This window comes from Asterias amurensis, chromosome 2, assembly GCF_032118995.1.
Source record: "Asterias amurensis chromosome 2, ASM3211899v1".
Lineage (NCBI taxonomy): Eukaryota > Metazoa > Echinodermata > Asteroidea > Forcipulatida > Asteriidae > Asterias > Asterias amurensis.
This window is the reverse complement of record NC_092649.1, coordinates 2,754,583-2,780,066: the sequence shown is the minus strand read 5'-3', so window position 1 is coordinate 2,780,066 and position 25,484 is coordinate 2,754,583. Positions and strand designations below refer to the sequence as shown.

General features: G+C 38.0%; 1 protein-coding gene across 1 annotated transcript; it reads right to left on the bottom strand.

Moving 5' to 3' along the window:
• Positions 1–1,069: 1,069 nt before the first annotated feature.
• LOC139954438 (cilia- and flagella-associated protein 100-like) lies at positions 1,070–25,478 on the bottom strand. The gene is made up of 17 exons (XM_071954237.1): positions 25,337–25,478; positions 23,401–23,503; positions 22,855–22,938; positions 21,809–21,906; positions 20,875–21,064; positions 19,403–19,634; positions 18,588–18,668; positions 17,569–17,756; positions 17,058–17,157; positions 16,267–16,348; positions 15,306–15,457; positions 14,425–14,523; positions 6,875–6,911; positions 6,655–6,734; positions 5,609–5,705; positions 4,265–4,384; positions 1,070–2,733 (listed from the first exon to the last, which is right to left on the bottom strand). The coding sequence occupies exons 2-17, from the start codon at positions 23,474–23,476 to the stop codon at positions 2,620–2,622; spliced, it is 1,830 nt and encodes a 609-aa protein (XP_071810338.1). The 5' UTR covers positions 23,477–23,503; positions 25,337–25,478; the 3' UTR covers positions 1,070–2,619.
• Between the last annotated feature and the right edge of the window lie 6 nt (positions 25,479–25,484).

The following is a 25,484-nucleotide window of genomic DNA, read 5'->3' as shown; positions in this document are numbered from 1 at the left end:
TGTCTCTGGCCCTTGGGTCTTGAAGTCACTGGCTCACTGGCTCATGATCTTCACTGGTTCATGCTCTTCTTCTTTAAAGTGAAACTAGTCTTGACATTAATTGTAATTAGTTTAAATAGCATCACGTTTTGCGACCCACAAGCGGATCCGGAGTCCTTCTCAAAGGCTAAATAACTTGTACGTGACTGGACCGGGGACCAATGACAAAACCATGCGGGGAGAAATGAACCGTTCAAGGGGGAGCACCAAGCTTCTCTGTTTAACTAATCATTACACAGTTTACTCGTTATGAAATCCAGGTTCTTTTTGGACACCTATGTTATGTATGTTTGAGGCTGGACTCCGCATAGAGCAATGATATAATTACGCGCGAACATTAAAGGCAGTGGACACTATTGGTAATTGTCAAAGACAAGAAACAGGTCGTGGAGGTTATTACCTGAGACCTGCCGTCGATTTCACAAAGAGTTAGTACTCGTCTTATCTTGAGTTAGGACGAGAAACTCCTGTCCTAACTTAGGATTAATCTTAAGGTCGGCGTGCTACAGTGCAGGGTTGGGACTCGTCCTAAGATTAATCCTAAGTTATAAAGAGTTTTGTGAAATCGACGACAGGTAATTTAGACAAAAAACTTTGCAGTTCTGTTTTCACATTCTTATATCCATCCCCATGTCAAGAAACAGTTCTCAGGGGTAAGTACCTCCGAAACCTGGTTATTTAAAATAAAATAAAAACTTACATGGCATAATGAATGACTTTCAGAAAAGTAAACTGTCGGTTACATAGCCAACACCCCATGGGGAGAAGACGAGGAAGCACATTTCAATTCTAGATGTGGGAAGTACACCACAGAGAAATATTCATGTTGAAGGTGTCCAAAGACGAGCCACTAAGTTCATTTTACATCGTCCTCAAGAAGATTATAAGACACGGTTAGAACGTCTTTTCATTTTACCCCTGTCTTTCAGTCGTGAAATTTGGGTTCAAATCCCAGCAGGACTGATGGGAACTCATGCTTACAGAGACACAACAAACAAAAGCAATCCTATAAACAAACAATGATAAGATATGATATGTATCAAAATCATAATCATTTTTAATAACTTAAATCTTGAGGCACTTTTAAACAGGACGGAAACTGAGCAGGCCACGTGGTATGTTACAAAATGTATGGAGTTTTGTCAGGAAAATATATTTACACAAAATTCTTCAATAAAATAGTGATTTTTTATTATATTTAATTTCAATTTAAAAAAAATCACAAATCATTAAAATGGGGGCCACCAATCACACTAGGTTAAATGAAAACATGGAAGTCTGTTTTGCGCTTATGAAAGGGAAGATCAACATGTAGACACTATTTTCCGCTTAAAATTTCCCATGTGACTTTTATTGTATCTTTCGAGAGAACCAAATAATACCTTGAAAAAAAAACCAATCTATGACTCTACCTTTAAAGACTCTGTACACTATTGGTAATTGTTAAAGACCAGTCTTCTCACTTGGTATATCTCAACATATGCATAAAATAACAAACCTGTAATAATTTGAGCCTGATTGGTCATCGGAGTTGCGATGTAACTATGAAAGAAAAAACACCTTTGTCACACGAAGTTGTGTACTTTCAGATGCTTGATTTCGATACCTCAAATTCTAAACTGGAGGCCTCGAAATCAAATTCGTGGAAAATTATTTCTTTCTGGAATACTACATTACTTCAGAGGGAGCCGTTTCTCACAAAGTTGTATACTATCAACCTCTCCCTATTACTCGTTACCAAGTGAGGTTTTATGCTAATAATTATTTTGCGTAATTATCAATAGTGTAAATTACCCATCCAAAAACAACTAGTGCATTATCTATTGTCAAGATAAGTGTACATTCGCTATGTATACTACAAATTAAACAGCACCCGGGTAGTGTGGCTCGGATATTTACATAATAATAAAAGACCTCATGCATATTTACATAATAATAACAATAGACATGATGCATTGATGTCATACCACAGATGTGATGTCATCACGATACCATCTTAGAGAAAGTCTAGATCGATAATAAACTAATGGAAATCGATAGCAATGACATGCGGGATACCAGATAGGGCACTCCAGACCAATGACATCATATCTATACCGTTGTGACGGGCTCTATGAAAATGAGTGGATTGTAGCACGGTCCACTTTAGGTACAGGGCTGTTGACTGTGTGGGAGGGTGAAACAAAAGTTTGCATACATTCTTGCATCTTAATGGTCTATTTTTTCACATTTCTCAAATCAAAACTTTTTTCCCATAATGATTAATAAAACCAGGGTTTTTGGTTCAGAACCTTTTTTAATTTGTTTCCTTTACGATACTTGATATTTTTGGCCGTTTCTGAATTACAGGTTATTTTCAGCGTTTGACATCATTTATTTTTCAAAAGGTGATAACTTCAGAACCAAAGGTCAGTGTGAAAGATATGTCAAAATGAAGCTTGTGTATGTTATTTTCAGCAATGTATAAATCTTAAACAGTTAATTGCCCCCCTGTGATTCAATTTCTCATAGCCCGTCACAAATATGGTTAAATCAGACAGGATTCTGGTAACAACTCCGTAGAGACAAGGTGTAGCTCGTCTAAGTAAAGAAGTACGCCATTTCTTCTTCTTCTTTGTCGGCCTTCTGCTTGGACATATCCACTTTACGTTTTGTCTGAGGTGGCTCAGAGCGGAACACCAACTTGCGACCCGTCTGTAAAAAGAAGAAAACGTGTAAGATAAGTGACTCATCATGTGAACTGGCTTCCGGGTAATGAACCATCGTCACAAATTGTTAAAGCCATTATACACTTTCGGAACAGAAAACAAAATAAAACTTCACAGATTTACAAATAGCTTACAGGGTTTACAGAAGGTAATGGTGAAAGACTTCTCTTGAAATATTATTCCATGAAATGCTTTACTTTTTGAGAAAACTTTAAAACAATATCGATTCTCGACAACGAGAATTACGGATTTTTTTTAAACACATGTCATGACACGGCGAAATGTGCGGAAACAAGGGTGGGTTTTCCCGTTATTTTCTCCCGACTCCGATGACCCATTGAGCCTAAATTTTCACTGGTTTGTTATTTTATATATAAGTTGTGATACACAAAGTGTGGGCCTTTAGACAATACTGTTTACCGAAAGGGTCCAATGTCTTTAAGGCACTTAAAGGAACACGTTGCCTTGGATCGGTCGAGTTCGTCTTTGAAAAGCGTATATGTAACCGTTTGTTATATACAATGCAAATGGTTAGAAAGATGTTCGAAAAGTAGAATACAATGATCCACACACATTTGGCTCGAAATTGCGTGGCTTTCCTTTTACTTGGCGAACTAACATGGTCGGCCATTTATGGGAGTCAAAAATTTGACTCCCATAAATGGCCAACTGTGTACGAGGTAAAAGGAAAACCACGCAATTTCGAGTAATACTTGTGTGGATCATTATATTTTACTTTTAAAATATCTTTCTAATCATATGCATTTTATCTCAAAAGATTTCATACGCTTTTCAAAGACCAACTCGCCCGATCCAAGGCAACGTGTTCCTTTAAGCTTGGTAAGTTTTGCACAGGCAAGTGCCCTATTAGATAGAGAAATACAAATACTTTCTAAACCCAAGCAGTGTCTTTAAGGCTGATTAAGTTATCCCTAAACTTCAAAGTGAAATATTTTCTCAAAATGCTTTAAACTATCAGAAATTGCTGTAGGCTTCAAACCACCAGGACAAATTTTAATTGCCAATCATTTTATGAGCAATTACCAAATGTATACCTTCCCTTTGAAGGCACTGGACACTTATGGTAATTACTTTTTAAAAATTGTTAGCATAAAAACTTACTTAGTAACAAATAATGGAGAGCTGTTCATAGTGAAACACATTGTGAGAAACGGCTCCCTCTGAAGTAACATAGTTTTCAAGAAAGAAGTAATTTTCAACTAAAATATTTGAATCTGATTTTGAGACCTCAGAATTAGATTTTGAGGTTTCGGTATCAAGCATCTGAAAGCACACACCTTTATGTGATAATGGTGTTTTTTCTTCCAGTATTCTCTCGCAACTTCGACGACCAATTGAGTTCAAATTTACACAGGTTTGTTATTTTATGCACATGTTGAGATACACCAAGTGAGAAGACTGGTCTTTGACAATTACCAATAGTGTCCAGTGCCTTTAAAGATACCCTATGAAATTGAGTCCAGGTTCTTCTAGAGACGTCAGACTATTATTTATACCTTTTTCTTGGGGTCTGCCTGAGCTCTCTCCAAAGCTCGCCTGACTCTCTCCTCCTGGTGAATTCGCTGGGCTTCAATCTTTTCTTCTCGCTGGCGAAGACGGCGCTCTTTCTCCTTGGCCTTGAAAGGTAAAGAGAATACAGGAAAGTGTAAACGGAGAGGACTAGGTAAAAAACTTGAAGCCATCACAAATTGAAATATTGTTTTTTTCTTATTGTATGGTATACAAGTGCCAACAAGGTAATGCTCCAAAGTGCTTGAGTTTAATTAAATTAAATTCAAGAACAAAATATATTTCCAAACATTGTACATTAACTTTCTTTTTTAACAAATCTAGAACAATAATAAAGTCAATTTAAAAATCTCAGTAGAAAAAGGAGTATATGGATTCCCATTAAGAGTACAGGGGTCGATATTACAAAGAGTTAGGACTAGTCTTATCTCGAGTTAGGACCGGTTACTTGTCCTAACTTAGGACTATCCATGCAATTTGTATATCTCCTAGGACTAGTCCTAAGTTAGGACTAGTCCTAACTCTTTGTGAAATCGACCCCAGCAGTGGTAAGTCACACCTTGTAGAAATCAGCCCTACGCCAAGACAGACGACCAAAGAGGACTTACGTGTGTATTGCATTTTTGCACTGAGCATTTTCGCGCAAGATACAACAGGTTTTTTTGCGTGGACATTTCGGTGCGAGATACAAACTTTTTGCAAAATCAAGATACAATTTTTGGGTAGTGATGCGACAATGGACACATCGCATTACGGAATGGACCCCAAGAACCCATACGAGACATAGAGGGAGAGCAAGCAGGCGTTGCATTGACAACATCACAGAGTTTGGAACAGTCACATGGATGCGAAGCGCACAGGAAAGATTGAAATGGAACAATGATAAAGAAGCCTCCCTCCTGCACTGGAGCAACATAGGCTGAATAGTATAATAGTAGTAGTAGCCCAGGTCAAAATGCCAGTTGAACCTAGTTAACTGGGGTCAACTGGATAGTGATCAAACTCGTCCATTTTCCATATTAACCAACTGGTTTTGACTAGGTTTAACTGTGTTCAACTAGGTAGAAATTATAAACCAGTTGGTCTCTGTCCATTTTCCATATTAAACCAACTGGCTTTAACTGTGTTACCCTAGTTTATCAACTGGTTTCAACTAGTTCCAGTTAAACCCAGTTTAACTAGGTTCAACTGGAATTTCGACCAGGGAGATGCGACAATTTATTGCTCAGTTGGGATGCATTCCATCATAAGAATTTCATTTCCAACTAAACTAAATGGGAAACTGAATGGGAAGCTTGAGGGTAGGTACTTTTATCCCCTTTCGTTCATACCTTCTCTGCAGCCTCCACTTTCTCTGGGGGCATCGTTTCAATACTTTCAAACAACTCCTCCAGACGATTCTCAATGTTAGTTAACATCTGAAGGGTGCTGTTGGAAAAGATACCAAGGAATATATCAGTCAAATTGAAGATTGATTCCAAGCAGACTGTAGTGATGAGGATAACATTGACTGCTTCAAGTGCTATGGTTAAAACTACGACTCCCGAGGTGATCCCCGGAGCGTTTTAAAATGGAATGGTCAGGGGATCACCGAGGGAGTCGTAGTTTTAATCACAGCAAGAGTTAAAGCAGTCAATATTTGTTTAAAAACACCCCAACAGACTAATTATCATCTTCTTACACGTAATGATCTTACGCGCGTTTCAGATACACAGATGAACAACTGATTGGGTTTGAGGTGGGTAACAAGCAACTGGGTACTGCCCGCCGTGTGATAGTCACACGGCAGCCGTCTAGTAAAACTAAGACGTATCATGTGACGCGCTCTAAACCAATGAAAAGGCATGTGTAAGGGGTGTTATAATAGTACAATGACAACATGATAGAGGTTCACCATGTGAAATCTCTTTTAAGTAGTGTTAGTTTTGAAAAGAACTGGTGGTTAACGACTCAACGTTTCGATCAGTATGCTCTGATCGTCTTCAGGAGAATGCTGGACTCTGTTGCTGGATGTGGCGAAAGTACTGGGCTTGGTGGTGCGCGAAGGTGGGAACTTGATAAGCTGGGCTTGGGTTGTTGAAAGAGATAGAGGCAAAACAGTTTCACGATGTTGGCAAGTACATTGTGCATGTGAACTTATCTGGGAGCAAATTGTAGATTTTACGGAGGAGACGGAGAACAGGCGTTGAAAAGCAATGGTGTTATTTACGAAGTTGAAGAACAATTATGGAGCTTTTCAAAGGCATTAGGTCTATCAACTTCAATTGGGACAGAATACAGTAGATGAATGAACTAAACTAAATTTCTTTATTTCTTAGTGGACAACAAAATATTCTAATTCTAACAAAAAAAATTATAATTTGAATTCTAAACATACCTTATATTTGCCTCATTATCACCAATGCAGTTTCCATACACATCTTCAACCTTGCTGTTCAGAGTGTCCAACATTGCTTCCTGAATTAAAACAATCAAAACAAAATCAATAAATGCGATATAAAGGAGAGACAATAAAATCTTCCTCCTTAAAAATGAACGAGAGTCAAATTTGGAAGCAGTGATTCGGGAGAAGAACAAATATTCTAAGGAAATCTTACCTGGTCCTCAGCCTTGAATTCTCCAAAGGAAAACATCCTGAAATGAAACGAAAAAATCAGTTACATTTTTGTGCTAACAATGATATAATAATGCGCAAATATTTTTACGATCAAGTGGTAACAGTAAGATTATTAAAGTATGATTCAGATTAACACTTGTTGTAGTCTTGGTTCCAAGACCATTGGTGTTGCGCGGTCACACACAACCAACGTTCCGATAATGCACGGCAAAAACTGTTCACGCTTGTTATGAACGAACGCTAGCGGGCGCTCTGTTTCTCTGATTTACGGATCTCACCATGGTCTTGGATATTTGCAAATTGAAGGCGTGGCCAGACTATGTAAATTACTTTTAATGTATGCAATATTCATATCACGTGACGAATTGAAGATGACTATTCAAACTAGATCGAGTCAAAGGTCAATATGATCGGCGGTCTATTTTTAATAATCTTTGCTCAAAGAGTGATTCCGTGGTCATTATAGGCCTATTAAAAGGAAAACAGTGAAATTTTAAATATAGGTACTTTTTCAGATTATGGATACGTGACGATTTGAAATCGTAAATAATGGTCAAAAATCGAACGTAAAATTAGCATTCAGAGAGTCCGTGTATCGGACGCTGTATGGCCCCACGGCGTGGAGCAATCGGAACGTGAAATAAGCCTTGTGGAGTATCACGTACCGCCCATGCCGTGTCTCGTGGGGGTTGGAGGTGTTAAATCCCAGGCGCTATGAACTCCCAGCTTGCGGGTGTCGAATCCGTTGTTTCTTATGATCGCAACGTTCCAATATGCTCCATTTTGTTTCATGGCCCCCTAATTTCTTTTTGTTATGAGTTTTCAGGTAATTTTGATGATGTCAAAACGTAGGAATATCGCATTTTGTTATATTGACAGTGTTATTGTGTGAGTAGCTTCAAAAAAATATGAGAACTTTTTATAAAAGGTTTAAATAAAAATAATGCTAAAACAAAATTCCCTCAAAGCATAATTTTGTCAAACAAAGTATTATTTTTTAATTCTGTGAATGAAGAGTTATTTTTGAGGTAATGATTAAACTGGGCAACTAGTGGAATTTAATGACCCGACTATTCGCCTCAAATAACTGGGAGTTGAATAGCAGTAGTCGCCGCTGGACAAGCAATCAAAATTCGAAATTTCTCATGAGTTATTCCAAAAGATATTGTTACGACTACATCTACATTCCAAAAAATGTTATATGGTTACGTTCGAAGCTACGCAGCTACTCGGCTACGTTTACGTTCCAAGATACGCTTAGGTCTACGTTCCTTCAAGTTACACTATAATATCAAAAGGTACGCTTTCAAGCCCGAGTCAAGCTATGCCTACGTTCAAAGACACGCAGCTGCGTTTATGTTCCAAGATGCTACGCTTCAGTCCAAGATATGCTTACATTCCAAAAGATGTCAACGTTCCAAGCTACACAGCTACTCAGCTGCGCTTACAGATCTGCTTACATCCTTCAAGTTACGCTATAATATCAAAAGGTACGCTTTCAATCCCATGTCAAGTTACGCTTACATTCCAAGATACGCAGCTACGAATTACGTTCCAAGATATGCTTACGCTCCACCAAAAGATACTGTTACGTTCCAAGCTACGCAGCTACTCAGCTACGCTTATACACTCCAAGAAACTATAAGGTTACGCTACAATATCAAAAAGTACGCTTTCAATCCCGAGTCAAGCTACGCTTACGTTCCAAGATATGCAGCTACGGTTACGTTTCAAAATACGTTCTCACAAAGACGCTTTTGAATCCCTCAAGATTTCCTTCCCCCAAGATTAAAAAACTTTCACTGTGAATAACACTACAGGGCCCACCAGTTATTTGGCAGAAAATACTGTACAAAATTTCTTTACTATCCAAAAATTTACTTGGGCACTACAAAATTTCAAATTTAATTAAAAATTGGCTGGCAACCAGTTTCTGCTAAGCAATACTATTTTGTGCTAACTATAAGCAAATTGTTTAGCAAATACAGGCTTCATCAGTGTGGGCCCTGGCACGTCGGGAGCATATGCCACGATCGCATTTCAAGCTGCATATCATGGCAATGCAGTAGTCTGGATCTGGACATTATACATAGAAATGTTTGTGCTGGTACCACAAACCTTTCTTTATCGTATTTCCACCATGTGTCAAAGTTCCAAATCCTACTGATCTGGACATTATTATACTCTGATAAAAACATATATACCCACACACAGAGTAAAGCAAAAGTCATGCAACGGAATTACTGCATGCATTGTACACTACATGCACAACACTGATGAATTATTCATGAGCCAACCGCAACGCAGCCTCTGATTGGCTCCACCGGAAAGTCGGGGGAGATTTGCCGAAAAACAATAAAAAAGTTAAGACCCATCGTTGCAAATATTCAAGACCATGGTGAGATCTAAATCAGAGAAACAGAGCGCCCGCTAGCGTTCGTTCATTACAAGCGTGGACAGTTTTTGCCGTGCATAATCGGAACGTTGGTTGTGTGTGACCGCGCAACACCAATGGTCTTGGAACCAAGACTACACTTGTTGTTGCAACAACTATTTCTCAAGACCAAACTTCGTCATAAAGCCCGGGAAGACACGAGGCTCACATTTATAATTTGTCAAACCTGATACTTTTCTAATGGTCATGTCACATGAGGCAATTTACAGGCAACCAGTACTAGGCAAGAAGTAGACAATCCATTGGCATCTGAGTGATAATAAATTATTGTTCATGGGGATCGTAATACCGCGTCTGGAATATCACTCATGTGCTACCAAAATGGTCCTGCAGCATGCCCTGCAGTTGATTGCCAGAAAGTTGCCTGCAAAAGTTGCTTTTTGTGACAAGGCCCAAAGACAGCCATTATGTAGTCATTTTGCATCATACACTTACAATAATGGCTAAAGGTTAAAATGACAAATTTGCTTTGAGTCCCATGACGCCAACCAGGGACAATTTCTTTTTAGAGCTGCTTAAAGCCATTGGACCCTTTCGTTACAGAAAAAAAAAAAAAAGTTCACAGATTTACAAATAATTTACAGGGTTTACAGAAGGTAATGGTGAAAGACTTCTCTTGAAATATTAGTCCATGAAATGCTTTACTTTTTGAGAAAACGGTAAAACAATATAAATTCTCGTTAACGAGAATTACGGATTTGTTATAAACACATGTCATGACACGGCGAAACGCGGAGTAAGTTTTCCTGTTATTTTCTCCCGACTCCGATGTCCGATTGAGCCTAGATTTCCACAGGTTTGTTATTTGATATAGAAGTTGTGATACACGAAGTGTGGGCCTTGGACAATACTGTTTACCGAAAGGGTCCAATGGCTTTAAGCACAAAAACTTTCTTAGCACAAACAAGTTTGGTACCATACATGAGTACCATACATGAGTACCATCTATTTCCCTGCTAAACATTGCTAAAATACAGCATTTTCTGTTTAAGCAGCTCTTGAAATTGATCCCGAAGCTAACAAATCAAGACAACACACCTAAACCTAGCAGCTCTTATCAGAGTCGCTATTTCTTTCCAAAAAAGATATTTTTACTTGGTGCACTAAAAAGGTATACTGATAAAACACTCTAGTACTACATGTACTTCTGTGGGACAAGAAATAATGCTAGTAAGCAAATATTTTGTGTTTAGAAGAATATTGCAACTAAATAAAAAAGGGTGCATCAAGCTGAACTCATCACAGGTGTATACTGAATAGAAACCTTTGTTAACAGCGAGAGAAGAATCAATGCAAATATTCATTTCTATAGATTCTAAGAATGCATGTTGCACCATTACACATCAGTTAAACAAACAACAATTGTTCATATATTCCCCTTGTTTAAATAACTTCCTTAATGGGATAAAATATCCTGTCCACAAACGTGCAAAACAAAAAAGAAAATGCAAAATAAAAGTGCTGTTAAAATGTCCAACTACTATAGCTTTTTGAAAGAGAAATCAACATACATTCAAGAAGGCTACAGATTTAAACATTTTTGTGCCATAAAATACAAGTACAAGCAAAAGGGTGCAGCTATGCAGTGTTGCAGATCAACTAACTGGATCTGAGAGGTGTACTACCTGTTTGAAAACGACAAATATTAAAACAGCATGCTACCAGAAAAGATATTAAGTCGCAACAATTTCCTTTTCTTTTAAATAACAGACTACGCTCGGTGCAATGTATTCGTACAAAAAGAATGTGAGTTTGCACAGAGAACAAGAACATTGGTCAGAAAACGATGCACTTGAAAGCAACAATTTCTCTTCTAAAACTTAATAGTCCTTCTTGTTTGTATAGCCAGCAGGACCGGACTGGGGAGAAAAGTCCACAACACCGTGGAGCGTACAGCTAAAACAAATCAATGGACCATGACTTTTTAAACAAAATCGAGAACAAATTTGTCTTTATAACATGTTTTTGATTTGATTAAGCCGCAAAAGAAAAGATTTATCGCATTTGTCTAAAGGGTAACAGTATTCTTCGAGACACAACAAAATCTGAATTTTTATTGGATTCAAAATCACTTACTCAAAATCACTTCATTTTTTAAAAGTTATGTTTTGATTTACCAACACAAGACAGCCAAACTTGTCCGGTCATGACTTAACCAGACTGGGCCCAATATCATCATCCTGTTTAGCAGCATAAACCTGTTTAGCAGAAAATACTGCTTGACAGGTTTCTCTGCTAAAAGCACAAAATGAGTGGGGCACCAGTCCCAACAGTGTAAACTTAATGGAATGTTGGCTGGTAACCTGTTTTTACTAAGCAAGATTTCCCCATACTTAGCAAGTTTTTGTGATTACAGGGCTTATTGAAATTGGGCCCTGGTGCTGCAACCACTGGCCTGGGGGGGGGGGGTGCAGTGCAGTGTAAATTTCGAGCCCGTGAGCAAACTAATACTCAGTGAGAATCTGCAAAATCAACAGACTAAAGTTTGGTGTAAAAGAAATCCTACACAAAAGCTGACATTTCACCACGAGTAAAAGAAAAAAGGTTTCAATCAAGTGCATTGTTTTCTGGTTGCTATGACAATTCAACTATTCCTAGACATAGAGGGCAGTATACGAACCATCCAACAGCAGACTGGAACCCTCTTGTTATTAGAATGACAGACAAAAGGGGGGGAGGAAAGTTAGCAAAAACGTGCAGAATCAGTTCATAAAAGGTGTTAAAAGTGTTAACGGGGGTCACAAATAAAAGGAAACAAATCTGGGGACAAACTGTGGGGGACAAACTGAGAGAAAGAAAAGACCCTTATTGGGGTGGTGTTTTATAAAAAACAAAACACAAATAAGAAGTTACTATAAATACTGTAGTAAACTTGTGGTTACAACCAATAAGATTTCTTTTGAGGGAGTGTTTTAAAAATAAAAACAAAAATACATGTACAAGGAGTGGTCTGTAAAACCTGTATATGAAAAGAGGGGGTGGTACCGTGGTCCAAATCCAACCAAGATGCATATATACCTGATTTTTTTTTAAACATTCAAGTTATTCAGCATATCGTAGCGTCATACAATATCGACCCTTATATGTTTTCGAACCCCCAACTTTGATTACCGTTTACCATGAGATTGTGCAAACTGCACCGGTTGCAGAACCTAATGCACGGCCTTTATTTTTACCAGGCTTAATCATGCTGAGAATAAAGTTTCCTGACGTTGGTCATGTTGGTTATGCTCAAATATTAATAAAATGATCAATTTTTGGTACAAATCACTAGTGCATTATTATGCCAACATTCAAATGAGTCAAAGAAACATCACCCAACCTCGAAAGTTCAAAACAAAATCTGCAAGATTGAGTTTCATTCTGTTTTAGTCACTAGATGGATCACGTGAGGTGGTTACTATTTGGGATTCTATGGTGTGCCAATATGAGGAAAAAATTAAAATATTTTAAGTGAAAATGACAACAATTTCTTTTTTTTGATTAACTGCATACTGTAATAAATTCCGATAAGCGTAAAAAACTATTACGTCTATATTAAAGAGAACATATCATAGATTGGTTTCTTATCTCCTGAAACAAAACATTACTGGTCTAAAATGGAGGAAAACGGATTGTTATGAAGTGTGTGTGTTTTAAGGAGGGTGGGGTGTTTTACCACCATGCCTTATGATATCTCTCGACTCTAATAGTAGCCATAATGCCTTTGGACAAAAATGTAATTAAATTTGTTAAGTAGTAATTGAATAATATTTTTGATTTATTTTGCACGCCATATTCAATAAAATACCAACCAATGAAAGGTGTAAAAACATACATGTATGACGTTGTTCCAATGTCATGCATGCATAGCACTGTAAATGGCGGACTGTCTCTCGCAACGTAAAACCAAAACTATAAAAATTTCAACACACCATGAAGTGCAAGTGTTATTGTTAAAACATTATTATTATTATCACATATATCTGGTAATGAAATGACCTCATGAGGCCACAGAAAAAATTTTGATCATCCTTTTTTTTTGGATGGGGGAATAAGGGAGTTTTTTTTTATAGTTTTTTTTTAAGTTTTGTTGACATGCCACATATGAAATCAAGAATAAAGAAATCATCACAATCACTATAAAACAGAGGGTTTGTGTGTTTTTTATGTTTTCAATAGTTTTGATAAACAAATTCAACTCCTAGATGACATTTTCTGTAAACTTTTTCAAACAACTAAGCACAGTGTAGCCCAAGTAAATATTTGAAGAATTGTTCTTGCTTTGCCAACATTAATAAAAACCTTCTTTAAACATCTTTTCAAAGTTGTACATTTGGAAAAAAATATCAGCTGAAAAGTCTGGGCAGTAAAAGTATGAAGAGATATCCAGACATGGGAAAAAAAAAAATTGGGTCGGGGGGGGGGTTTGAACGGTCGGGTGAGGGACGATCAACAATTTTTTTTTATGTGGCTTAAGTGAACTTAATCACTGCAGCTCTCAGCCTGATGAGGAAACCTTAAAACAAGAGTGCATGCTATGTGAACCAGAATTACCGGGGTTAACCCCTACTGATTCTGCAATAAGTGTTCTTTTACATTTGTACATGCACTACCAAACCAAGTACATGCGACCTACCACCTACAGCATAGTGTCCCATCCGATAGACGAAGAAATTGTGGTATAAGATGCTCTTGGATGTGCCATGATTGGGGCTCAACCATCACTCTGCTGATTAGAATAATCCCAGAAGCTTGAGTCGCTCACAACGCTTTCATTTGTGCCTGCTTCTTTTTGCATTTTGACCTTAAAATGTCCAGCTTTTTTAGGTTTTTCGAAATTGTGTATATAAAAAGTGTTTCTCACAGAACAAAATGTGTCAAGCTGATATGTGTTGCATTTGTTTTGTTTTTATTGATAATTCTCTCTCATGATAACGATGGGTTGTACGTGTACAATTGATGTTACTTTTGAAATACATAAAATGGATCGTAAGACCTTTGCAATGAAAGAGTTAACCGCTTGCCACGAATGGGGGCTTGAAAAAAATTCTCCTTTTTTCCCCACGCAATAGATTGAAAGATGAATTTCTTACTTTGATTTGTGTTCCAAATCCTTGGCTTTCTCTTCCTCTCGTTCAATCTGGCTAGTCAATGTATCAATCTGTTGCTTCAAGGTCTGAGTCTCCATGTTCCTGTTACAGTGAAAAAAAACAAAACAAAATAGTCTCCAGAAGATGATCAGAGCATACTGATCGAAACGTCGAGTTGAAACCAACGGTTCTTTTCAGAACCACCCAAACTCATTAGAGATAGTCATTACATGGTGTGTTACCGCAAACCTTTCTATAAAAAAATAATCATTGTACACATGACTTGTATTGTGTTAACAAAATAATACCAATTAACGTGCTGCTGTCTATAGAATGAATCTTACGACTTAAAAGGCAGTGGACACTACTGGTAATTGTAATTACTCAAATTAATTATCCGCACAAAACCTTCCTTGGTAATGAGTAACGGGGAGAGGCTGATAGTATAAAACATTGTGAGAAACGGCTCCCTCTGAAGTGCCATAGTTTTTGAGAAAGAAGTAGTTTTCCACGAATTTGATTTCGAGACCTCAGATTTAGAACTTGAGGTCTCGAACCCAACCATCTAAACGCACACAACTTCGTGTGACAGGGGTGTTTTTTCTTTCATTATTATCTCGCAAGTTGGATGACCGATTGAGCTCAAATTTTCACAGGTTTGTTATTTTATGCATATGTTGAGATACACCAACTGTGAAGGCTAGTCTTTGACAATTACCAATAGTGTCCACTGCCTTTAAACATGCTTGATCTTTCAAAACATCATAAACAATAGAACCAAAAGTGACACAACGGGGTGTAAGATTTGTAAAAAATGAAGCTTGTTTCATAGTTGGACAAACAAAGATATAACAAATTAAGATTGAATTATTGAAGGAGCTTACATCTTGCCCTCTGTCACATTGATATTCTGTCTTATTTCCTCCAGAGTTTCCTCCGTTTCTTGGCTGTTCTGAATCAAGGAGAGATTCTGCTCTTCCAGCTCCGCAAAGATGTCAAGAAGCTGCTGAGGATCCGTGAAGAACAGTTCAGGCTCCTGACAAATACAAAAAACAGAATTTGACTGGTTGATTGTTTTTTTATAAAAGAAATAAAAGGGTAGCGACAAGTTCTTACAACTGCCGTTTAAAACTGGCATGGTTCGTGTGATCAAGGCCCGAGTTGAAGTAAAACTACCCGTACGCCGACGTCCTCAAACTCTGTACGTGTGTTGCATTTTTATGACTGAGACAGTTTTCGGATATGCATTCTTGCGCGTAGTTAGTCTTGGTGCAAGACGTTTCTCGTTTTCCTTTCACACACAGCGCGGCAAAAACACCAACTGCGCCCGTAATGAGAAACATCTTGCACCAAGACTAGACTGCATCTAAACGTATCCGAAAACAACCGGTTATAAACAGCACCAGCTGGTCTTTATCAACTACTTAAATACCCCTACGTGCCGCCCTCCACAAATAAAAATTGTGAAAATGTCTTTCTTCCTTCAACTTGTTGGCCCAGTATTAAAGCATGTTTAGTAGAAGCCAATTGGCCCAATTTCATAGATAATTCAAACCAAGATGATAAAGTTCAGATAATTCTTGGGAAGACAGTATCCTACTTTCAGGATGTCATCACACCGAGATAAAATGAATCTGGAAGCGTTATTCTACTTTCAATTTGCCGTCATCCCGAGATAAATAATCTTGGGATGTCATCATCTTACATTTATGTCGTTATCCTGCAGTGAATAATCTCAGGATTTCAACAAGTTGGATTGCACTTCAAGAGCTTCGTACTAAAGGCAGTGCAAAGCGTTTGGTAAAATTATGCACAGGTGAAAATTGACAAAACTTGGCTCCGTACCTCATCACTCTCATAGTCAGAATCAGCATCTCCCGATTTCACGCTGTCTACTTCTTGTTTGGTTGGAGTCTGGGCCAGAGATCTGTTGGGATGACAGGGGAGGGACTGGTTAGTCATGACAATTGGCTTTGATCACGCTGCTACTGTCCGCTTGATCATTCAATAACATCCAGTGCTAACACACATCGGTGTATTGGTAAACAACCAAAATTAATATTCTTTATTCCTGATGCAAATTTAACATACATTATATCGTTGCAGTACCCGCTGCCAAAACATAGGATTCGAACTACCTCTAGCTACCGGGCAACCTCAGTAGTCTAGTTGGTAAGACACTGCTCTAGAATTGCAAGGGTCGTGGGTTCAATTCCCACCCGAGTAACATGTCTGTGATATTTTTTCACAAAACTCAGGGAAAGCACTGAGTATACAGTGCTAAAACACATCGGTGTATGGGTAAAAACCAAAATTAACATCCACTGTGCTTTTAAATATACAAAATTTTACAAACTAGGGCCTGCCTGCAAGACCCCTTGCACAGCGCGCAACACACCTTCACAAACCCATTACTGAAAGACTCATGCAATCAGGTTGGGACTGAAAACATACACATAGTGACCCTGGTGGGACCCGAAAGTGGGTCCCAGAGGTGGAAAGAGTTAAGGGGAAAAAAATGACTAGACTAACTCGCCAAAAGTGGCTACATGTTCCTACTGCAAAAAACAACACATCATCATTAAATACACACATCATTATTTTGAACAGAGACAGTAATTTCTTGGAATGAGTACCTCTTGGTTGCCGAGCCTGACTTGCTGCTAGGGGCCTGCTTAGCGGCGGACCTAACCACGCTGGTACGGGAACCTCTACCATCAGTACTTGGTGTTCCAACTGAGATAAAGAATGACATAATGAAGTAACAATGAATATATAGGAGTGTTTACAGAGGCTCTCATTGGATATCATTAGGGTCATTATCTGAGCGCTTTGCATCCTTTAAAAAAAGTGTTTTCTAAATGATTTGTTTTGGGACAAGGCATTGAGTGTTGAGGTATCATTATATATTTGGTTTGCGGCAACACCATGTGTGTATCTACTTGCCAGATGGAGTATGTTCTTTTGAATTGAGAAGTGTCTTGCTTTGTATTCTACTACCACGGAATCGATTTTCGAAATACGGGAGACTTCTCAGTTATGAAAATAACTGTCCTGCTTCGTAACTACTGTCTGGAAGTTAGAAAATCAACCAGGACTATACCTAAACTTATACTTGTTATCATTATTATCATTAAGTTTACATACCCTTTCGTCTGGTTGCAGATGTGACCTTCTCCTTGTCGATGACCTCGCCTCTCTCTCTCCGCCTCTCTCGCCTCTTCTCCATCCTCCTCTTTCGTCGTTCTTCCTTCCACTCGGCCGGAGTCAAGGAATCCAGAAACTTCTTATACAGCTGGTATTCCTTTAGGAGGTCCTCGTTCTTTGAGATCTCACTGGATTAAGGAGGACATTTAAGTTGTCATTAGAATCAGGTTAGCTCAGTCCACCTCTGTGGACCCCACGGGTTCGAATGCCACCTCAGACCCTGGCGCGTTGCATGTGGATTGGGTTTTCGGTCCCTCTTTACCTGATTGCATGGGTTTTCCCTCCTTAGGGTTTTCTTCCCACATCTACAACTGACAATTTCTTGTGATCAAGATAGAATCAAAATAATTATTACTGTATTGGGTTTGAGAAGATTGCATGCAATCCTTGAACTTTGAAGAAAAGTGTTATATTAATCTTTACTTCAACATTTTTTCTCCTCTTAAAAACAATGTGGTCACAATTTTCAGCAGGAGTTCCACTCCAAAGCTAATTGCCTATGGTACAATTTCTAGATTTCTTGAGTTTATAAGCATTTCCCAGTGCGCCTCAGTTGTTAGTGCAGACATGAGCAAGTTCGAGTGTGCACCATGGTTAACTAAAGGTTGACTATTTTGACTGAAACCCAGGCTGGTCGACCATTCGTTGACTACTGTGGCCAACCATTTGGAACTCTACACTGGTCACAACAGCATGTTCCATTGTCACATGTGTAAAGCGCAGAGGGGAACCAGTGACAGTATGGCGAAAAGGCGGAAGGTTGACTAGACTCGTTCGAGTGAGTGCATCACTGCGCATGTAAGCTGAAACTTGCTCTATGCAGCATTGAATCAGAATTTGAAAGCACCCATTTGCAACACTGACCGCTTGCACTGACGGCACAGCTCTCATTGACCCCTAAGGGAGGTCAATAAACAATTCTGAACGTATCAAATGCCTGATATAGTCGTATCTCTCACCTCCTGATCAGCATTATCTGGGCGTTGATCTTCTTAATCTCAGCAACTTTCTCCAATTTGGCTTTGGTCTCCGCTTCAGCTCTAGAGATGGTAACAAAAGAAAAAAGTGTTGTCAAAAATCATTTCCGCATAACTTAAATTGTAAAGGATAAAACAACTCGATTTTACAGAAAATCCACATTACCAAAAAGCTCCAATAAAGGTTTTCTGAGTTCGCAACATAAACTGGGAAACTATATCCTTTTTGTGAAAATGGGTGTGTTTGTATTGGGTCATTAAACTTAATGGACGAGCTATTAACTGCCGACGACGGGGCAGTCAGTAGCCACACTGGTTTGTGCATGATCCAATTGAGTCAACTACTTGGAAAAAGGAACCACATGGAGATAACAGGTTTGATTTGTCAGATGTAAAGGATGTTTTTATTCTAGCCCCTTTCTTTTATGGAGCTTTCCCATAATGAGAAATCAGGAAAAATCCTGAGACATACAATGCCTGACCACTGACAGTAAATTTAGTTTCTTGTAAGATTCTTATAAGATTCTTATAAGGTTCTTATAAGATCTAATTATTTTGCATATAAAATACTTATGAGAATCTAAAAGAATTTTATAAGAACGCTCTCAGAAATTTGGAAAATTCTTAGAAATTTCTAATAAGATTTTATTGTTTTGCACATAAAATACTTATACGAATCTTATAGGAATCTTATAAGAATCTTATAAGAGTGCTCTCAGGATTTTGAAAGATTCTTAAACAAATCTTATAAGATTCTTATGCAACTCTTATAAGAGTATTTCGTATGGGCAACTCACATTTTAATGGCCTCCACTGAGTTCTTATCGTTCTCTTTGAGGAATTCGTCAAACATGGCGGCATCCTCCTCCAAGTACTGCTCAGCTAGCTCCAGTTTCCTCTCCTCGGCCTGAGCAATCTCCTCAAGTTTCCTCATCTCATCCCGCTTGACTCCCAGGGAGTACTGCACCAGGAACATCTCCCGTTTCTTGGCGATGTAGTCGGTCAGGCTCTCTTTCTCAATGTGCCGATCTTTAAGGAAAGATGAGACAAAAGTGTTTAAAACGAGTCACAAAATAATTTTCGTCTCAGTGCCACAAAAATTATTTTAGCTTTTAGCATGTAAAAACGTATTAACCAGCTATGGTACTATACCATAACATACCATAACTGGTTAATACGCTTTTACATGCTAAAACTGAGACGAAAACTATTTTCATGACATTGTTTCACTCATTTCTCAAAAACTACAGTACCTCAGCAAGTAATATTTTAAGGGAAGCTTTCTACTATCATTATCTTCAAACTGTGTAAGTTAATTGACATATGTGGCCATTGTGTTTTGTGTCAGAAAAAAAGTACATAGACCCTTTAATAGTAATAAAAATAATCTTAAAATCACAATGCTGTTTAACACACCCAATGGGTGTTTTAAAGGGAAGGTACACATTCAGTAGTTATTCTTCAAATTGATACCAACAAAAGCTTACTTGGTTACTTACAATTACAGCATCTTTTGGTAGTATCAAACATTTTGAGAATTATTTGGCTTTGCAGTAATGTGGCTATGGGAAAATATATCAGTTTTTATCCCCCGAAAATTGAATCAAAGAAACATTATGAACAGAGAGTGTTCTCAGTAGATTGTGTATTCCAATTACAAATCATTTTTTCCTGCTCAGGATTTTTGGCGATATCTCGAAAACGGTACCACCTTTGAATTTTTCGCAGGTTATTTTTATTGTGTATATCTACACCTATATAGGATTAAGACAATTGAACAGTTCAAAAAAACAAAGGTATACCTTGCCTCCTAAACAGCTATGAATTGCACCTTCCAAGGGTTTACAAGGTGATGCAAGGCAGACCTGCCAACATTTGCATCTTGCAATCAAGGAAGATTTCGTACAACACATCAGGGAGATATATGGAATTACATTCAACGTACCGTGAATAACAATATAATAATATAGTCAGGTTTGCGGTGACACCATGTAATGATAATCTCTAACAGAGTTTGGGTGAGTAGGATTTGAAACTTTGCATGGTGGAAATACGATATAGAAAGGTTTGCGGTAACACCATGTAATGACTACATGTATCTCTCATGAGTTGGGGTGGTTCTGAAAAGAACCCTTGGTTTCAACTCAACGTTTTGATCAGTATGCTCTGATCGTCTTCTGGAGAAAGCTGGACTCTGATGCTGCATGCTGCTTAATATAATATAAAAAATAGTATTAATATTATAAGCGGCATCAATTTTTCTCCCTACCTCTGGTGACAGCTAGAGTAAAGGTTGGGTCATCCTTGACGGCCACAGCTTTGTCGTCCGCATCATCGGGTTTCTCCTCATCAGCTTCAATGTCAGCTAGAGGCTTCCGCATCGACGACCTCAGGGCGTTAACCCTTGATGAATAGGTCGTCTTCTCGTGGACTTTCAGACCTCGCTGCTTGACTCGTTCCTAAAATGTGAATGGAAAATGTGCTGTCACTTGGTGAGACCATTTGCAGATTCTCTAACAGCAGACACGACTTATAAACATTTGTACTCATTGACGGATCCACTCTGAGACTGAATGATTATAAACGGCATTATAAACAGCATTCTCTTGACTCTATCTACCCCTCTACCTCCCAAAGGAACAATGGAAGGTTTGTATGGTGGATATACAATAAGTCAGAATATTTGTAGTATCTCCTTGTGGTTAATTCTCTATTTTGAGTATGTGTGGTTTTGATGAAACCGGTGGACTCAACGATTTTGAAAGGACACTCTATTCGTCGCCATTCTTCTTAGATGGCCAGAGAACCACACAGGATATCTATATTTTTAATAGAAAATTGCATGGTATGGTATCAATCTACAATCAGTTTGTGGTAACACCATTTTTAATATCCACTTTGCTGTGTAGATTTGGACTTCAGGAGACTACTTAGTTCTAAGAAGAACTGTCCTGCTTTTTAACCACTACCTAGATGGAAGGTAGGAAAATTGTCTTGAACTACTACTTTCGCTTATTGGATCAAGGGGACTTCTTGTTACCAACTTCACTGTCGGGGGGGTGAGTTCTTAATTGGTCTCAAGTTTTTGCATAGCTTTCTCTAGTCAATGTTCGAAGACTGAAACCACATTCAACTGCAAAAAGAATTTTAAAAAAGCCAAATGAGGGCGAACAGAACTTTATTTAAATATCCTTAAAACTCACAGCTTTTTTACGCTGCCTCTCCTTGTCTCGTAACATGAAAATGTCATTATCGGCCGGCATCGTGAAAGGGTTGTGGTCAGGTGGAAGATCTTCATTGTCTAAATCAGAAAAAAAAAGAAATTTCACAAATTAATTTAGATACCACACAACATTTCAGCACACTTTTTTTGGTTAAATATGTGAAGCAACAATAGATAGACCAGAAAAGTCTCTTGGGGTTTTTCTTAAAATTCTCAACCAAGAAGATTGATTGTTTTGTTTTTAATCGATACATGGATGTGTTTTAAGCACTACATAGTAAAACAAATCCACAGGCAAGCTCTTTGGTCTACTGACCGACATCAGCTCTACAATAGCAAAGGTCGTGGGTTCGAATCTCACCCGAGCAACGTGTTGATTTTTTTCACAGGACTCGGTAGAGTGTTTATAAATAAATGTTCACACACATCTACATATGGGCATAGAGCAAGGAACAGACCTGAGTGAAACCAAGTAATATTCTCCTTCCCTGCTGCAAATTTAGCATCTATCTTGAAGACACTGGACACTATTGGTAATTGTCAAAGACCTTTCTTTTCACTTTGTGTATCTCAATATATGCATAAAACAATAAACCTGTGAAGTTTGAGCTCAGTTGCGAAATAATAATGGGAGAAAAAAAACACCCTTGTGACACGAAGTTGTGTGCTTTCAGATGCTTGATTTCGAGACCTCAAATTCTAAAGCTGAGGTCTTGAAATCAAATTCGTGGAAAATTACTTCTTTCTCAAAAAAAAAACGTCACTTCAGAGGGAGCTGTGTCTCACAATGTTTTACAGTATCAACCTCTCCCCATTAAAAGTTACCAAGTCAGGTTTTATGCTAATAAATATTACCAATAGTGTCCATTGCCTTAAAATGATTGTGATGTTCAGGATGATTTGCACCAATCCTACCTAAAAGTGAAAACCAACTAAAACTTCAATTGCTTCATTAATTTGTTGTGAACACCAACGAAAAAAAACTGAACGACATCTTTCAGAAAAAAAGCTTCGTTGAGGAAATACCTGAAATGATGGATTGCTCCGAGGCTGACTTGATTGAATGCGGGAAGGTGACTCGGCCAGACTGTCGTGATGTGCTCTCAGCTCCTTGGATAAAAAAGAAAGAAACAAAGATAAGAGATTTTTTTTCCTTTTTTCCCCTCTTGGTTAAAGATTTGAAAAGGAAGAATTAGGATACAAAATCAAGGGTACAACTTAATTTGTGTTTTACTTTGAAATACTGTTAGGTAGGTGCCGTTTGGGGTTCCAGCACAAGTTTTTGCCGCTAGCCACATCGACTAAATCATCATTCACCGACAGGCAAAAAATACAGCAACATTTTACTGAAATTAACTGAAAACTTCCCAAACTCATTGTATTTTTCCCCAGTTTCCAATAATAATAAAAAAAAAATTGTTTACTAGCTACACCCCTGAAAGTATGGTAGAAAAAGTCCACAAAATTTGCCAAATTTATTCTGTGTGTAATCATGTCACTCTCCTCTCTACAGAAGTCGGGAGGATCAATGGTTGTGATTTATAATTACGTAGGTATAATGGATGATCATACTTGATTTTTTATCTGCTGCTGAAATTATGGAGACAGCTGAGGATGGGGACTGCGTTGGGGATCCTGGTCCAGACATGGTGCTACTGATGGACTATCAGCAAACCTGTAAAAATTAGTAATCAAATTTAATGAAAGTTAATCAATTCATCTTGTCTTTTAACTCAATAAATCATGTAAAATTACTTGAGAAATGAATGCTCAACATCATGTAAAAAAATCAGTGATCTCAAAACAACTGATTTAAAGGCAGTGGACACTATTGGTAATTACTCAAAATAATTATTAGCATAACACCTTTCTTGGTGACAAGTAATGGGTAGAGGTTGATGGTATAAAACATTGTGAGAAACGGCTCCCTCTGAAGTGCCATAGTTTTCGAGAAAGAAGAATTTTCCACGATTTGATTTCGAGACCTCAGGTTTAGAACTTGAGGTCTCGAAATCAACCATCTAAACGCACACAACTTCGTGTGACAAGGGTGTTTTATTCTTTCATTATTATCTCGCAAGTTCGATGACCGAATGAGCTCAAATTTTCACAGGTTTGTTATTTTATGCATATGTTGAGATACGCCAACTGTGAAGGCTAGTCTTTGACAATTACCAATAGTGTCCACTGCCTTTGAGTAAACAGAGCCCTTGCTCCCCAACCCCCACAAGATTGAAAAAAATTGAATGTAAATGTAAATTGTAGTGGCATCAGTTAACTTCATGCAATCGCATACGTATGCTACTTCTCGAAACTATTATTATTATTAATGGTTTATTTTAATCTGTATAAAAAACAACCAAAAGGTTGACAAAATATATGGCTCCCCCTTGAGCCTTTAATTTTGTATAGGGGTCTAAGACTCTAATATTTTGGAATTCCTTAACGCTAAGTGTTTTTAAAATCGCCGTTTACAGATGAAAGTTTTACGACCATTGGCCATCAATAACTAAAATTTTCGTTGTACTACACACCCAAAACTTTCACCACACACTCAATATACATGTATGATGCTTGCATGGCCTTTTTGTTGAGTTAAATTAAAAACATCTGCAAAAAATGACATTTTCTGCTCGACACTCACTGTTATTTTTCTGCCGCATCGCACGTTTTTTGACTTCTCAATATGCTCAACGCTTTATTTTTTGGTCACTTGGTCACCAAGCGCTGTACACACAGGCACCAGCCTATTCCCTTGCGGAACTGCAGAGCCAAGACCGAGTTGGACTAAAGCATTTTGTAGAAGGGGTGTTACGCGGCAAGACAGGCAGGCAAAACGGGCACGCTGTCCTCTTACTATGCCCGTCATTCATGCATATAGCACACACGCACTGCCGCATGAGCCTTTATAGTTTCTAGAAGTACCTACGCCGCATATATTGCGGTTAGCTTAGGGAAATCATAGTTCATACGTATGCGCATATATTTGTGATAAGTTTCACAATGCATACAAACAATAGCAAACATAATTTGCAATAAGTTTCCTTCATATTTATCATCATAAAGGCCACTGTTGTGACAGTTGTTGTCAATCATCATTCATTTTTATCATAAAATTAATTAATAAATCATACACACGAATATAAACACATTTGCGATTAGTAATTAGTTTCACGACACTGCATGCGTTGGCATGCCGCATACATGTATGTTTGGTTATATATTTGCCATACACCTTGTTCATAAACAGGGGCACCATCACATCAAACGGATCCCATCAAACAACTGCATACTGAACTGGACCATCATAGCATGATCATAGCAAGCAAGGAACTGTGTATGACTATGGGTATTATGATGACTTGCTTGTGTTGTAAATAGCAACTTGCGATTTTGACTCGCATTCCAACGGCAAAACCCAGCCTTGGCTATGGTAAGTCGTAAATAAAGCATTCATATAAACTCCATATATCTTCAACCTGAAAACAAATCAATTATGATTACCAACCTGGATTTATTTTCATGAGAAACTTGAACGATCTTTAGATATTTCTCTCCGGTTTATCTCTCTCTTTGTGACAACGTAAACATAGCAACTGTTGAAACGCTCGTTTGTTTGTTGCAGCTAAACAGTTAACTCCTGTAATGCAGTCTTG